General features: G+C 40.9%; 2 protein-coding genes across 2 annotated transcripts in view; both read right to left on the reverse strand.

Moving 5' to 3' along the window:
- Positions 1–63: 63 nt before the first annotated feature.
- On the reverse strand, positions 64–10,502 carry hspb8 (heat shock protein b8). Its single transcript, XM_020623938.1, has 3 exons — positions 9,552–10,502; positions 6,393–6,456; positions 64–1,701 (listed from the first exon to the last, which is right to left on the reverse strand). The coding sequence occupies exons 1-3, from the start codon at positions 9,997–9,999 to the stop codon at positions 1,527–1,529; spliced, it is 687 nt and encodes a 228-aa protein (XP_020479594.1). The 5' UTR covers positions 10,000–10,502; the 3' UTR covers positions 64–1,526.
- Positions 10,503–15,888: 5,386 nt separating this feature from the next.
- srrm4 (serine/arginine repetitive matrix 4) overlaps positions 15,889–16,720 on the reverse strand; it is a 59,266-nt gene continuing 58,434 nt past the window's right edge. Inside the window, exon 13 of the mRNA XM_020623940.1 lies at positions 15,889–15,988. Within this exon, the coding sequence (XP_020479596.1) occupies positions 15,889–15,988 (100 nt within the window). The remainder of the gene's footprint in view (positions 15,989–16,720) is intronic.

A 16,720-nucleotide genomic window follows, 5' to 3' on the forward strand; every position in this document is an offset into this window, starting at 1 on the left:
GTTATCCAACAATAACACCACCGGCTCCCGAGATCCCTGGAACCAGGGCCCTGAGTGGCACAGATCTCAATAAAAGACACAGATGTTAAGACACATTGAGAGACTGGCTGAACATTTTTATTGCATCAGCCAATACAAAGACATCAAGAGAAAAGAAGGCAGGCAACAAATATCTTTGGCTAACAGGTCAGTCGGTTGGTTCCTGTCAAGCAGTCACCTTCCCGAATAGAAAAGAAAAATGCAAACCATGTTGCAAAACCTGGAACACTTCAGATTAATATTTATAATGAACTCGTACATATTAAAGTATATTTACAATGCACTTTGGTGGATCACAGCATTAATGCACACTATTCACCCCCTACTGTAGCAACAAAAGGTGACTTACTTTCATTCCTTGTCGGTTTAAATGACATTCATTAGATCAAAAGTTAAACAGGAAGGAAGACAAGGCACCCAAGTCAATAGTTTGTCAATTTTTTAAAAGAAATCACATACTTTATGCAAAGATTGTTCCACTAAATGAATGTGTTAATAAATATATAAATTTGACCTTAATATATCTTAAATTACTGAGAATGCTACAACTTGTAATGCATCAGTGGCCCAGCAGCTCTTGCATAACTTCAGGATACACCTGCATACAATATTAAAGCTGCACAAGATAAGTTAGCACACTGAAGGCTCCATATAATTGTTTGAAAACACAAAATGTGACATCAGATTAATATTGACTTCACAGCCATGGTTACCACCCATCTGGGTGGTCTGTTTCTTTTTTGTAGTAAAAGAAGTCATGGGGGCAAAATTAAATCTCCCTGGTTCCTCTGGACAACTGTGTTTTTGCTTTAAGCTTGAATTCTAAGAAATGTTGATGTGAAATGTACATGTCAATGACACTGATTTCACATCAACATTCCCCCCTGATTTCCCCCCTTTTATTCTTACCTTTATTTTACCAGGACCTGGCCAAGGTAGCAGCCATACAAATTCACAACATATTAAAATTTAACACATACAACACTTCATTCACTTCACCACATTCTTTACAATGCCCTTAAATTCTTCCCTGTTACTCAAGCAAAAAAAAAAAAAAAAAAAAAAAAAAAAAAAAAAAGCTAGTTGAAGGTGTCACCTTTGAATTTTGGAAAATGTGAAGGTACTCATGGACAAATAAACAAATAAAATGAGATAACTGTTGGGAGATTAAGCAATAATGAAAATATTTGTTAGTTGTAGGTACAAAGGAAAGTGAACCAGAACTCTGTGAACCTAAGTGAAATAAAATAAAATATCTGCAGCGTCTTCATTAGCATGAAGTAGAGACTCGTCAAGTGGCTTATAAAATCTACATTTTCAATATAAAAATCTTGCCTGGTGCAGCTTTAATATGTACGTTAATCTTGCTAGTACTGTAATACTTTCTAGTACTACATATTTTATGACCAGGTTTGTAGCAACATGAAGCTGAAGGCCACACATTTTGTATCAAACTGTAAGTGATTGTGCAGGATGACCTGCGGTGATTAGACCATCGGTGCCTTTTGGGGCTTGGGGGCCTCCACCTCCTGCATTTCACCACCCTCGCAGCCCTCGTCACTGAACAGGTAATATGGAGGTGTCTGCCGAGCCTCGATGATGAGGACGCCCTCAGGGGACAGAGATGCGAAGACTGTCAGAGGGTCCACATCTGTCGGGATCCTGATGACACACAGGAAGACAGGTGAGAAAGAGTATGTGGTTGAAGTTAAGTGGCCGAAGTTTACTTGGTAGAAAACCTATAAGCTGCTGTGTGTGTTCAGTAGCGGTAGGGACAAAGTAAGGACAGCAGTGCCAAAAAACAGCCTAGAGAAAACAGTTCAGTACCTGCTCATGCAAAACTCAGACATTTTCCTCCATAAGAAACGCTGTGCAACCTAAATGCTGTAATTTTTTTTTATCAACACTTTGTCACTACCTACAAACAGCCTCCAGCTAGATGATTACAGCACTAGTAGAGAAAAAAACAACAAGGCTCAGAATTTTCATTGCTATACTATTAAAACATTCACCTCATCCTTTTAGCTCAAATTCACTAAAACCATCTCACAAAAAGGAGGGAGGTAAACAATATATTGTGAATCAAGGTGTGAAGTTTGCAGAAATGAAGGCTAATTTCAGTTAATAAGAGTGAGTGTCTGCAGTAAATTTCCATCAGGGTGCACCTCCTTAATCTAGTGGTTTCATCTGTCATATATACGGTAGCTAATTTTGTGTCAGGCCTTTTTTTTAGCTATTTGTTTCTCCTTTTTTCCACACTTCACATGCAGAAAATATTTTCGAGAGCACAGTGGGATAATTGGCTCCAAAAACTTGCAGGAAGACACAAAGTGCGGATGGAAAATCTGTCAAAGCTGCAATACTATGTGCTGGCTTCATTTCATTACATTGTTTATTATTTTATTAACTTAAATTCTCAGATAAACTGGTATTTAATTATCAGGTTCATTTCATGCTCAAAATAATGCATGAGGCACACACACACACACAAACTCTGTGCTTTGTCTGATAGTGTGGCCAAATATGGTTATTGTGTGTTTTCTGTGTGAGCAGCCAAATGTCTCTGAGTTAATATAAACATCAGGCTGCTCTGTTCAGGGGAGGGGGCTGTGAGTCTGCCCTTCTTTTAATTAGACAGGACCCTCCACTGAGAAATACAAGTCAGACAGTGACTGAAGACCTCACCTCACAGCAGACAGCCAAAGTGGACAAGCCACATATCACACATGAATGTCTACAATGTTGTGACAATCCACCCATTAGACATTGAGATTGTTCACTAAATGAGAGAAAATGTTGACCTGCTGATTTAATAGATGTCAAGATATTGAGTGGAGAGAGGAAGCTGGAGTACCCGGAGAGAACCCATTCAGGAACAGAAAGAACATGCAAACGCCGCACAGAAAGGCCCCGGGTCAGCCCGGGCTCAAACCCAGAACCTTCTTGCTGTGAGGCGACAGTGCTAACCACTGCCCCACCATGCCAAATCTGCAAACCAAATTTCATGACAGTTCCTCCAGTAGTTGTTGAGACATTTCACTCAAAACCACCAATGTCAACCTCATGGTGGCGCCAGATGGGATCAACTGTCATTTGGGTGCATCCTCAGGGGAGCATGAATTTATTTATTTATTTATTTGCAATCCCCCAAATTGTTGTTAGATATTTCAGTCTGGACCAAAGCAGTTTATTGACTGAGGGACATTAATCTACATGTCATGACTCATCTGCTGTTTGGCCACTATAACGAGGGAAATAAAAAAAGACTTTAAGGCTTGTATTTAAAGCTGGTGTAAGCCAGTATTATCCTTGAATATTATTTATAATTTCCTAGTTCTGGACACACACACTTGATTAAACATGTTTCCCTCATCTTCCTTTAAGGAGCCAAGTGCTGCGAAGCAAAGTCAAATCACTCAGCGGGCCCATTACGCTGGACTCCGGCTGAAACCTTATCTGTCCAACTTGGGGAGCTTATTTACCTCTGGCAAGCACAAATTTGATCTCAGACATTGATTTTGTACAGCTGCCAAAAAACTGTCCAATATACGTTTCCCCCCGTAGGGCGTGGACGCCAAGAGAGACAAGACAGTGAGGCCCGAACAGGGTATGTGCGCATAAAAGTGTGTGTGTAGAGTAAAACTTAGGACACATGACTGAGTCAGTCTGGTGATATCATGTGCCTCATGAGAGTAGGCAGAACAAGAGGTTCCTAAATAACACACCGCTCACACCTCCCCCATACAGACAGGTGTTGCAGCAGAACTGATTCAACAGCATATCTGGTTAATATGTGACACATTTCTGGCTTATTTGGATCAGTTTAACAAAATAAAAATCCACCCTTGGACTCTGCTGCATTTATTGGGTAACAGCCAGTCTATCCTGTTCAATTATTTCCGTAATAAAATCTTAAGATTTTCGGAACATTTGTGCCTGGGTGCTAGTACATCAACATGCTGCATTTACAGGTTGTTATTTGCAGGTCATAAAGGCAGTGGTGGGAAGTAACATTTACACATTTAAAAATGTGAGTTAATTGTATTTAAAACTACTCCCATGTTATGCTTCTAGGCTACTACATTTATTTAACAGCTTTAGTTTGCAGATTTCAAGTCTAAAACATAGGTTTATATCATAAAATATCACCTAAGTTGTTAAAACCTGAAATACCAAACAGTAGGTAAACTAATTAAAGCTCCATTTAAAATGCTACATACAAATTAATGCAGCAATAAAACAATATTATACACCAAAGTCTGCATATTCAGTACTTTGACTTTTGTTACTCAAAATTTACTTTAAAGATGTGTCAGTTTTAAAAAAAGGGCAGCTATTTGTTGGCTAACTCATCAGTTAGTCACCTGATCACTTTAGCACTGTTTCATTTGAGTACAGTTTTGAATACAGGACTTCTATGTTTGTATTTTTAGATTGAATTGTTGCTACGTTTACCTAATCAAGGATCTTAATGCTTCAGCCTCTGTATACACGTGCACGTAGGCACAGAAGTTAAGCAGGCCTTACAGTTAAACATGTCTGGCTGCAATGCATTATTGTCCATCAAGACTAATATCAGTGTTAAAGCATAACCTGTAATCTGAATACAGTGATATACAAATAAAGTATATGCAATAAGAAGAAACTGAATAGGACAGAAGAAGCACTTCAGTTAAAAGCTCATTCTCATCCACACATTGACAGAAGAAAGTATCTACTCCATGCTACAGTAGCTCTAACTCCCTGTCTCTCACAGAGCTGGAGGATTTGTGTATCAAGGACAGTTATTTATATATGATCCTCTCTCTCTCTCTCTCTCTCTCTCTCTCTCTCCACCACAGCTGCCCTCTCTCTTTATACTCAGCCTGCCACTGCTGTTAGGTTTTGCTTTGCTGAGGCATACAGGGCTAATCTGGAGGTCTTCCAGTTAAGAAGACTGGGATATGAGCAGTGCAGCACTGGCACAACTGTTTACTAATTAACTAACAGGAAATGGACAGAATTGGAGTGACGTGCCAGCGAGGTAGTGATTCGCACTGCTGTTTTAAGCCCTCCACTGCCCAATTAAATGAGCAGAGGCATAGAGCGAGCAGGTTGTGGAAACTTCTGTAGTCCGATTGTCTTGGATCACACACAGTATGAATCGTCTCTGCAAGACACTCCTGCTCCATACAGGAATCCTTCATCTGGAGAGCTGTTTGCCCACTCTGACCTGATATGACACTTGAGGTTTATTTTAAGTTAACAATGTGGACATTGTGCTGACGTCTGCATCTTTAAAAGATAAATAAACACCAGTGATACTTGCACAGTCATTTTGCAAAGCAAGGAACTTTATCTATGGCTGTACGTATTTTACAGTGATCATAAAATATCAAGCTTCTGCCCTTTCATGGGGCTTCCATCCTTATCCAAGGTAAATGAGCATCTGCCTCATTGGTGCACAGTATCATTTGAACTTCTTGTGATTTACACACATAATGTTAGCAAGAAGGCTAACGTTAGTTTCTTTTCAAAACAACAGAGGGAGGAAAAGAGTACTAAGCTCTGTTTGTGTGCGCAGAGCAGCCGCCCATGATTGGTTAAATGTCCTTGATTTCACATGTCAAGCATTACAAGCACGGTGTGTAAACACATTCACTGGTTAAAGGTAAAATGAGGATTTCAGTGAGCAGACCGCGGGCAAGGCAGTGCAGATGTCACGTTTCTGCAAGTGTATGTTCAGCCCCTCCCTCCTCTGAACACAGAGCGAGACAGGAAAAATATAGTGGAAAAACAAAGTAGGACAGCCCTCGTCAACCCGTGAGGTTATGCTGGGTGACGGTTATGGGAAGCACTGACTGCTTGTTAGTGGAAATGGAGTGATAATGGCTATAGAAAGAAAAGTAAGACAGTATACTACAGATATAACCAGATTCTGGTCCTGAATGGAAGGGAGAGGAACCTGCTATTTCACGACCTGGTGTGACATCCGTTTCAAAATCGTTCACTCTCCAGACGGGAGATTTAATGTTTTGAATAGCGTAAAAACATCACAGAGACACAGTTTAGTGATTCGACAGCAGAGGAGGGCCTCCGCCATCACCCTGGTCCAGCTCAAACCTCATTTTTTTATTTTCCCATCATACCACCTCTTTAAATAACCCTAGTGATTGGAATCCTGATTTGTTGTTTTCAGAAGGTGTCAGATTTGTGAGGGATGTTTTTTTTTTTATCCTACAACTAGGAAGTGCTAAGGGAGAAGTGTTCAAATCTGCACACAGTGGCTTTAGAATGACGTGGCACCAGAGAGAAAAGAAAGAGTACAGCTGTGACTGAGAGCAATACACAGAGTTAGCTGACATTATACTCACTGTATCTTCTTTGTGAAATTCTTTGTCACTATGCCTCCTTTTTCCTGCTTCTCCTCATGTGTCCCTGTTTGGAAAAAATACAGCAGCAATTAAGTGAGTGAGGTGAGTAACCTTACGTAACTTCAGAGGTGGTGAAGTTCCACACTGTGCAATAGTTAACTTATGATCGATGACCTCGATTGAGACTGATCATTTAAACCTACGATTATAGGGGTAGGTGGATCTAACCAACACCTTAGAAATGGAGGTCAGTGAAAGAGACTAAACAGCACGTCATGTGGCAGCCACAGTTCTGTTCTGCTCAGTCCCAGCAATATTTTGCTTTCTGACTTTTGGGTGGGTTGCAATGAGCATGTTGAAATGATGAAACGCCCTTTCTTTCCCTCTAGGATGATTCTACTGAAGAACGACACTCGCACATGTTGATATGAATCCCCCCACCACCCCCACCCTCTCCCCCCTTATGGCAGTTCTATCTCCCAGGCTCACTAGCAGCTGCTCCTGGGCTGCTAAATGTCAAAGCTGCTGCCAGCAGTATGGCCTGCCCATCCCTCAACCCCCCTTCTGCACTCCAGGCTCGACTATGTGCTACCCTATACCCCCGCAGTGACGTCTCTGCCTACCAAACACGCTGGACTCCACCAGAGGCTGAGGGTGGAAGAAAACTCCAGAGAGAGCTGAGCTAAGACCATGGGTGAAGTCAGGAGATTATTATGAAAGCCTCATCATGACTAAAGACATAAAACTGGTCCCCAATTATCTCCCTGAGACATTTCATGAATAATAATAGAGGTTTGGTCAGAGAGTATCTGACAAGGTGCTGTCTCTCCTAGTTTTTAGGTGTCTTACGACAGAGATGCCAAATTCCAGGTGTTCTGTGTAATATTGGATGTTCTGGGAGGAGAGATGACAGATGGTGCCTTATCGTGATAAGGACGGGGCTGGTGGAGGGTGCAGCTTTGTTTGAAAACTTCAGTGAGCCTCAAATAGCAGTGAAAATTTAAAAAAAAGTTTCTGATTCAAAATGTTTGGTTCAGTTAAGTTAGAAGAGTCATGGTGACTAGTACTGTCTGACTTTCTTTGTTTCAGTGTTGGATCCTAAGTTAGTTTCAGTCTATTTCTGGTTCGAAAGGTTTCTTCCATTCATGCAAAATGAGGCTTTTAAAGGTGACAAACTAGACACTGGATGCATCAGAACATTTTCTGATATGATGCCCTTATCATGCATGTTTTGTCAGTGCCTTCCAAATGGTTAATATGATTGTTTTCTGATCTGGCACAGTTGGGGTTACGGTTTGGTTATGCTTAGGCACAAAAACTGCTTCATTACAATATTTCTGGTTAGGTTAAAAAAAGGATTTGGAGATATTGTAACACTGTCCTACTGCTCTGCTCTTTCCTCATGACAAACAACAGTCAATATTTGCAGGGACAGCAGCAGGCCTGAGCAAAACACATGAACATCGGCTATTTTATGCATTTGAACAAATGACCAAAGCTATAATCATTCATGTAAAAACAGTCTGTTCTTAAAAATAATAAGCTCACAACCACCTATCTGCCTAAAGGGCAGTGAAAGCCCCATATGCAGTGTGTCACCTGGTTTGCGTTAATTTGCTTGGAGATATGCACCACTAAAGCAGCTGGAATAATTAGGAGCTTAAAAAGCAACTTAACACCCCTTCCAGCTTTTTAGGTTACTTACAAATTCTGTTTCAAATTTTACATTATTCCTAAATAAAAGTGTGTTTAACCAAAGCTAACTGGGTTAATCCATGACTGCCGCTGTGGATTTTGCCATTTTTCAGGAACCAAGAAGAAACGTGCTGTATATCATGGCTGCTTCAGTGTTAACAATTTGTTCATTCATGTACCGAACACCTCCAGCATTCTCGTATCACATTCCTAGTCACATATTTAGAACAAGGGTCGGGTCATTGTAGCAGGCCCAACATGGTGCTGATGGAATGACCCAGCTGGCACATCAACAGTGTGTTTATAAAAAACCTGGGGGGTGCTGTGTCTTTTGAAGCATCGACATAAAGAAGCTGATTCTACAAGCTGCCCCTGGGCTAGGGTGTGACACCAGCAGAGACAAAGCCTGCCGAGGACTGCTGGGGAAGAGTGAGGTCCTATTTCCAGATCATTCGCTCCTGTGTTTAAGAGCCGCAACCGGTGCGTCTTATTGTAAACAGAGACTGTTGTCACGGGCCTTGCCTTAAATCTAAATTGAGCTCATGGGTGACTGAGGGAGCGATTCTCTGGGAATCTGAAACAGGTGTCTAAGCTTGAGGATCGGCCTGCCAAAGTGTGCAAGTCCCAGTCCCCAAAATCTGTCTAGCTCTTCCTTATCAAGACTCATTAACTCTGAGACCATGTAATCCAGCAGAAACTTTCACTGTACTGCTTCAAATCTGCTGCCACAGTGAAAGAGCCATTTCTTGGTAAGATTAGAATGAGGATCCTGAGAGATAATTAGAAAGGTGTTTTGTTTCATTGATCTAATTAGTTATTATTGTCACTGTACTGCTACTTTTTGAATTCCTCATTTTAAAACATGTGGCTGTAATGAAGACCTGTCCAGGTAGTACCCTGTCTCTCACCCAGTGTCAGCTGGGACAAGTTCCAACCCTCTACTGACCATCTGAAGGATAAGCAGCATAGATAATTGATGGATGGATCATTTTTAATGCATTTCAGAGAGATGAATGATTGAGTTTGTCTTGGCTGTTAAAAACAACATATATTGAAGGTATAAGCAATGCTGTGGTGAGAGGTTTACTGAGGTCAGGAGACAAAACGCCTCCCATAAAGTGTCACATGTAGAAAATTATGTTTTCTGTGACCTTTTATCTCAAGAATGCTTATATCTCTCAAAACTGTTCACATACAGCCATGAATACAGTTCTTCTAGAGAAAACAAAACTCATATTTAAAGATGCTAAGTCTAAAAAAAACAGTAGACCCTAACTTTTGTGTAGCCTAAATATAGACTACAGTGTAAACTCCCAATATACTGAGGACATGACTTCAGTATGCTCAGTGGCAACTGTAGGCCTATTTTATAAGTACATATCTATCTGTCTATAATATTTATTTTGTTTTCCTGACTTACTGGTTAAACTGAGTTTAGCCCTCTGCACCAGGCTCCCAACTCACCTGACACTTCTACAAATCCATCTCTCGTTTTGATGTTTAATTCCTCTGGTTTGAAGCTGTGGACGTTCACACAAACTTTCCAGGGCTCCCCCGAGGTGGTAGTGGGGGAGCTCCGGGAGGAGGGCTCCCCAAACCTGCTGGTGTACATTGTCGGGCCTCCCGTGGACTGACGTGGGGGGAAACCTGTGCGTAATCCGCCGCTGAAGGGAGAGGGACTGAGGCGTGAGCTTAGCCGGCCCGGTCGAGCCCAGCCCGGCCAGTCCATCGCTAGATCGTCGGGAAAAGGTGACATCCCGAAGTCATCATCGTCAATAAACCGCGTTGCGAGCTGATCCCTGAACGGAGACTGTTCCCTAAAGGGAGACTGATCCCTGAATGGTGATTCTACAAACGGATCCCTGGGAAACCTCTGCCTGTTTCCCATAGTGTAGAAGTCCCCCTCTGCCATGTCGAGCCGAGATCAACGCCAAGTACAGGTCAGCTCTTTGGCCAAAAACAACCCTAAACCAAATCTTGTTTCTTTTTTTAAAGACTGGAATCCCTACAGTAAATCTGTGCCTGGTAGAACTTTATCTCGTTTGGATTACGCGCATCACCGTTACGCAATCAGTCACCTGTTGATCCATCAAAAAAAATCCCCAAGTGGACGACGAGTTTTTTTTTAACACCTCAAAGTGAACTGGTCTAATTCCTTCTGGCTGCGGGTTTTATACTGGACGGTGACTTCTCAGGCGATGAGTCGGCACAGAGCAAGTGTTGAGAAAGTACTGGGAGGATCTGGAGAGCACACACACTGCAAAAAATATCCATGTTAGAAGTAGTAAAAACACCTTCACATCTTCAAAACAGAAAAATAGAATAAAACTATAACTTGCTCCACTCTGTAATCACTTTTCAGCCGTTTATTGGGGCCAAAACACTTGGAAAGATCAAGATTGAGATTAATCGACTTGCTGATGTGATATTTTGTGCAGTGCAGACACAGCAGCTGACCAAAGACCAGCCTCTCTTTGACCAAATTAGTTACTGTCTCCATGTCACTCATCCTGGGTCGGAGCTCCCTCCCCTTCTCTACGGGGTGACTCATTGACTTTTAAATAGCAAATAACGCAGAGCTTCAGGTCAACAACACTGATGTCACAGTACGGATAAAACAAAGAATCCAACTTTGTGAAGATGGCTTCTACTTACTATGCGTTTTCATCCGTTTGCACAAAATTAAACAAGATTGCATTGGTGTTTTATTCAGAACATGATTCATAGTTTATTCTGAACACGCAGTGAAAGGGGAAGTTGATTTCATGGGGTTATGACAGAGACGATTCAATTTCCAGCTGGCACATTATTACAATGTGGTGCTCACAATGACACAAGATAAGATGTGACAGTATGAAAAACATATGCTTTTGCAAGATGCACCTGGAAGATGTGGAGGGTATGCATAATTTAACACTGAAACACTGCATCACTATTGCTCTATGACCTTGTTATTGGAAATTTAAAATAACAAAAGACACGATCAGAGGGTTCAACAGGAAGATATCTAGAATCCACTGACTGGTGCCTACCTGGCACATTGTCTTCTTTTCCCTCTTTCACTGATTCATACCAACATTTTAACATCCAGCAAGGCCCAAAACACATTCTGTAAATCAAATAATCACATTTTCTATACTTTATACAATGCAGATGCATATTTACACCACAGTAAATACATATCCAAAATTATTTTGCACAAGAACTGATTTAAACTTTACATTGTGAGATAGGGTGGGTGCCGTTGGTCTAGATGTCCATCGAGAAATTTTGTTAACATGACTGCGCAAATTATCCACTGGTACCCAGTTAGCACTGGTTGACATGAGTCATCATCAGTTTATAGTTCATGGATGGCTTTTGTGCCAAGTTCTTTCCACTTCCAGTGTCATATTTCCCTCATCTGTCCAATTTAGACGACATTCAGGGAAATAAGCTGAGCGTATTGAGTGCACAGAGAGTAGTCTGTCAGGCCTGGAGCACTCAGACAGGATGACTGATGTGAACTGATTGAGAAATATAACTCTAATTATATGGAAAACAGTTTCAAACTTTTTGCAGATTCAAACTCCAGCGTCAACACAGCCTCGATATAAACATGAAAAAAATATTTTTGGGAAATCTGCTTATTAGCTGAGAGTTGGACGAGAAGATCAAAACTGCTCTCATGGCTGTTCACTAAATATCAAGCTCTAGCCATTAGCTTAGCTTAACTCCAAAGCTGGAGGCAGGAGTACATTATGTAAGCCATTAATCAGATATGTGCCTCTCACACACAGGTGCAACTTTCATATACTACACTAATACTGAAAATACTTTCACACACTACTAGAAATGCTCTCAGATACTAGGCTGTAGCTTCATATTTAGCAAACAGATATGAGAGTGGTGCTGAGCTTCTCATTTAACTCTTTGGAAGAAAGCAAATGAAGGTAACGCACCAAAAACAAAAGGTCAAAAAGGAAGAATCACTCCTGTTGATCCAGTTTTCCTCCATCTTTTGAACACCTTCTACTTTGAGGTTGATGTGCAAGTAAGGTGGCAAAACCCGATGAATAATTTACAACAAACCAGAAAATAAACTACAGCAGTGTCATAGTAATGATAAATTGACAGTGTTGCATAGAAAGACTGACCACACTCACACTGTCCACACTCAATACTGCTAAAATATAATATGCCTGTGTGTGTGAAGAGGGGTGTAGGAAGTCTGCTGTTTATTTCGTTTTTCTAGTGGTTAAGTTTTTTACTTGGTCTATTGCTGTACCGACTGAAGGTCACTCTAAAATTTCGTTGTGTTACAACGACAATAAAGGATTATCTTATCTACCACCACTGAGAGGGAAAACAAACCAATAAATATTAAATAAGTAATAAATATGTATGGTGCTGCACAATTCAAAATTTGACCTTCCCAAGAACAAAAACAGTTCCAGCAAGAAAACATTATTCAAGTCAATTGGGAATCAGTGCTATTTAAATTCAAACTTATTTTCTGTTCACATTACAGGCCTTGATGTCCAGTTTTGATATTTTTTTGTCTGTTCATGAGTCACATTCATGTTTGTAAAGCTGTGTTTCCACTATCGGAACCTAATGAGCGTTATACCCTGAACTTCGAACTGCAAAGCCTAGCGGGTTGATACGGACTATCCTTTGTTTTTCCACAGTATTTCCTGTCTGTCTGGCTTTTTTAAAAGTATGAGCAGGTTATCAAACAGCTGTGGAACAAGCAGAACAGACTTCTACAACTGTGCACCAAAAGTACTGTGTATATAAGTTGTTGTTTTTTTTTTTTTATCCCTGGCTAAACTGGCCTTTACCTGGCTTCTGATGACTTCAGGATAATAATCACCAGTATTTGGCCAAGTATGTTACACACAAGGAATTTGTTTCCAGTACAGAATCGAGGCAGCCATCTGCAGCGCCAACTCAACCAATGGCTCTAACCATCGGGGGCAACTTCAGTTCCTTGCCCGAGGACACTTTGACATGTGGACTGCAGGCACCGATATTCAAACCTCCAATCTTCCGGTTGGGAGACGATCACTTTACCCACTGAACCAAAATCTCCCCCAGACTAATAGTTGAGGTGTGAAGACATGGACATGTAAGCAATGGAACCCGGGACTTGTTTTTAGTAATACCTGCTTAGGGTGGTGAAACTTAGCTCCCGGAATGCACCATCAAAATAGACTGAGGGCCATGGACATAAACAATATGCATAAATCCCTTGAAAACTGCTTGGCGAAGACATTTCTTCTAGTTTGGATTTACGCTTCTGCATAAATGTTCAACAAAGGTAAAACATCCTCCTTTCTCAAGTGGCGTCTGTCGCTGATGTGTTTATTTTGTATCGATCTGTGAAGTAGTGGTGGGCGGATCGATCTAAAGTATCAATGGTATTGGTACCAACCTTGGTATCGGGATCGATCGATACTTGCCTATCAGTTTCTGTCTTCTACATTGAGTACACAACCCCTGTTACACCATAGTGATGGCCGTCTGACACCGATGCGCTGAAACTCAAAGCAGCATTTTCCTTTAACCACAAAGCTTGCTTTGGTGCAGAAAAAGACATGATCAATCTGAATCACATGACTATACCAGTCGCGCGAGATGCTTAGAAACGCGAAAAATATAGTTTCTCAATAAAAATCTTTGAATCTCCATCCCACTTACATAATCACACCCTGTCCTAAACTTCTAAGTTGTTTTCAGCATACCTGAAATGGTTCAATACCGGTTCATCACTATGCTCCTCTCATTTCGCTCATGCTCACTTTGCCCTTCCCCCTCTCTTGCTGTTAGTTGTATTGTTATATTGTTTCTGAACAAAAATCAAAAATTTTTAATTTAAAACATTTCAGCTTAGTTAATAAAAAGTATTTTTTATTTGCCTAAAATCTTTGTGCTGTGTTTTATTATGATCATAATCACAATCAACTAACTGAAATTCAGAAATCACAAAATCATTCAATGATCATGAAAATTCAAAATTTCAATTTTAATTCAAATTTGCATATTGCATTCACTTCATAAATTATGAAGCATTGCTCTGCCCTACACAAAAGCAGTTAAGCTGCTTTTCTAAGTAAAAAAGTATCGGTATCTGTTATCGGTGTCGGTATCGCCAATATTGGCCCTGTATTTACTTGGTATCTGATCGATACCATATTTTGCAGTTTTGCACATCACTACTGTGAAGAGTCCGCCACTTAATGAAGATGACATGTGATGTGCGCATGTGCAGAAGAACGAGAAAAATGCACAAATTCTGATCTGACCACTCTGACAGCAGAAGAGATCGGATAGGAATCGCATCTAAAACTACATATGGAAGTGTTCCAGATCCGATTTGGTTTGTTCACACATCCGTGAAAAAAATCAGTGACTGTAGCCGGTCATGTGAATGTAACCTGAAGGACAGCTGTGCTGTGCCTGAATGAGGCACAGTTTGTGTTTCAAAAGTATCAAATAAATAATCAGGCTGATACACACAGTCTAATAACTTTGAACAGCCCTAGGTGTTTGTTTAAACTTTGAAATAGATATTATTTTTACCTGAAAAGTATTCTTTCCCCTCCAGAAGTAATCATCACATTTCATTTGCCATGAGCTGTCAGGGAAAAAAACTTCCTCTGACACCATAAAGATCTTGTCAAATGATCCCTGTGTGACGTTTCAGATGGTCTCTGCTGTATTACACGGGCTGACATTTCAATTGTTTTCCACTTGATCAGAGGGTAAATTAATTTGACATTTGGGCTGTCAGGCAGTTTGCTCGCTGTCAGGCCACCCTCACCGTTTCATTTTTCAAAGGAAACATGCTTGTCTTACGCCTTGTGAAGTGCTGAGATCAAATCAATAATCCTTTACCTTATTCCTGCTAACAATTTCTCTGAAGCCATTTGAAAACACATGAATCCAGCAGCTCAGATGTTACCTCAATACCTCCCTCCTCGGTGAATGATCTAGGACATTCCTATCCTGACACAGGACAGTACATATTTGATAGTGAATGATCTAGGACATTCCTGACACAGGACAGTACATATTTGATATCCTGTTAAACTTTCATCACTTAAGTATTTATCTGGTACATCTGCATTTGCCAAAACATATTGCAAGAATAAATTAGTGTGGAATTTAAACCTTTTAAATGCTTCTTAGAACACTCAAAATAGGGCCTATTTTGGCAGTTTTAAAGAACCATCAATTTGAAAATAAATATTAGGTTCGTAATTTTAAAGCGTTAATATAAACAAATCATTTAATGGGGAGTGTAGGGACATAAAAAGGACAGAAGTTAGTTGACTAAATAAAGGAAAAGTGTTTCTTTGCTGGGGGCAGTCTGAGTTTCTATTCTTAAATATCAAAGAGGTGAACAGTCTCAGGCCATTGCGAGTGCTGTGAGAGGATGCAGTACAAGAATAAAAAGAAAAAAAAAACTAAGATATTTAGTCACCAGAAGTCTCTGTGGGCAGAGTGAACAAGACTGCCTCAATGAAAGGCGTAGTCAAACCCCTGCTGGGACATTTCCAGTCAAGCATCAAAGTGGTCCATTGCTCCAACATCCACTGTGCTCACTCTGAACTGGAAACATGACCGCTGCTTCAGTCCCTTAATGTTCTCTGGGAAACCTAATGCCTGGTTTTGTTGCATTTGTTCAATGAACCGTGGCTCTGGCTACGACTGCGGTTCCCAAAGATTGAGTTCCAAGATGAACTGCGGCTGTAGCTCCTGTAGGAGGAGTAAGTGTGGCTCCGGCTGCGACTCCTGCTCCGGCCAAGGCTGTGGATCAGGCTGCGGCTGGGGGTGGGGGCGTGAGAAAAAAAAAAGTGCACCGACCGCTGGAGGAAGGACTTGGTCGGAAGTATGGGATGGGTCGCTTCCTGGCACTGTGGACAGCCAAAAAGGTAAATGCGTGCTGTAGATCTGATCAACCACAATGCAGGAATGTTAAAGGCAGTGTGTACAGTTGACTAAACTTTAAGGTTGCACTAAAGGATATTTTTGTATGGACAGTGGGTAAAACAACTATATGTAACTACAAGGGGTCATTAGTAATTACAAACAGAATTATTACCTGACTGTCCCTTTCAACTCTACAGAGCACTCTTTCAGTTCCTTGTTTTGGTTTTACATCAGCAATTTCAGTGTTTTGACACATCATCAGTGCCTTTTCCACCCACAGCAAGCAGCTTGTTTCAACTAAAAAGCTATAGTAGGTCCAAAGTAAGCTGCCTTCTCAACACAGAACAGCAGACTAAGTTAGCAACTAGCTGGTGAACACAGCTGAGCAGTTAGCAGCAATTGAGCAACATATTTCCTTCAGGAGGTGGTGAGCCCAAAACAAAGCTTACAGGCCTACTTTTGTCAGGTGTCCAAAAACACAACTTAAAACCAGACAGCATCCTGAGAACACAAACCTCCGCCAAGGCAGATGTTATGGTTAGTCCCCCTCACCAGGAGGGTGAGGGAGAACTGGGGTTGGACTCAAGATAGCTGACCCAGGTGCTAGTACAAAAAAAAGGTTTATTGGAAAAAACAACAACAACATAACAGGGTGTGTAATACTTACAACCAGGGAAGGACAACTAAGGAGACCAGGACGAACAGGTACACACAAA

This window comes from Monopterus albus, unplaced genomic scaffold (genome assembly GCF_001952655.1).
Source record: "Monopterus albus unplaced genomic scaffold, M_albus_1.0 scaffold317.1, whole genome shotgun sequence".
NCBI lineage: Eukaryota > Metazoa > Chordata > Actinopteri > Synbranchiformes > Synbranchidae > Monopterus > Monopterus albus.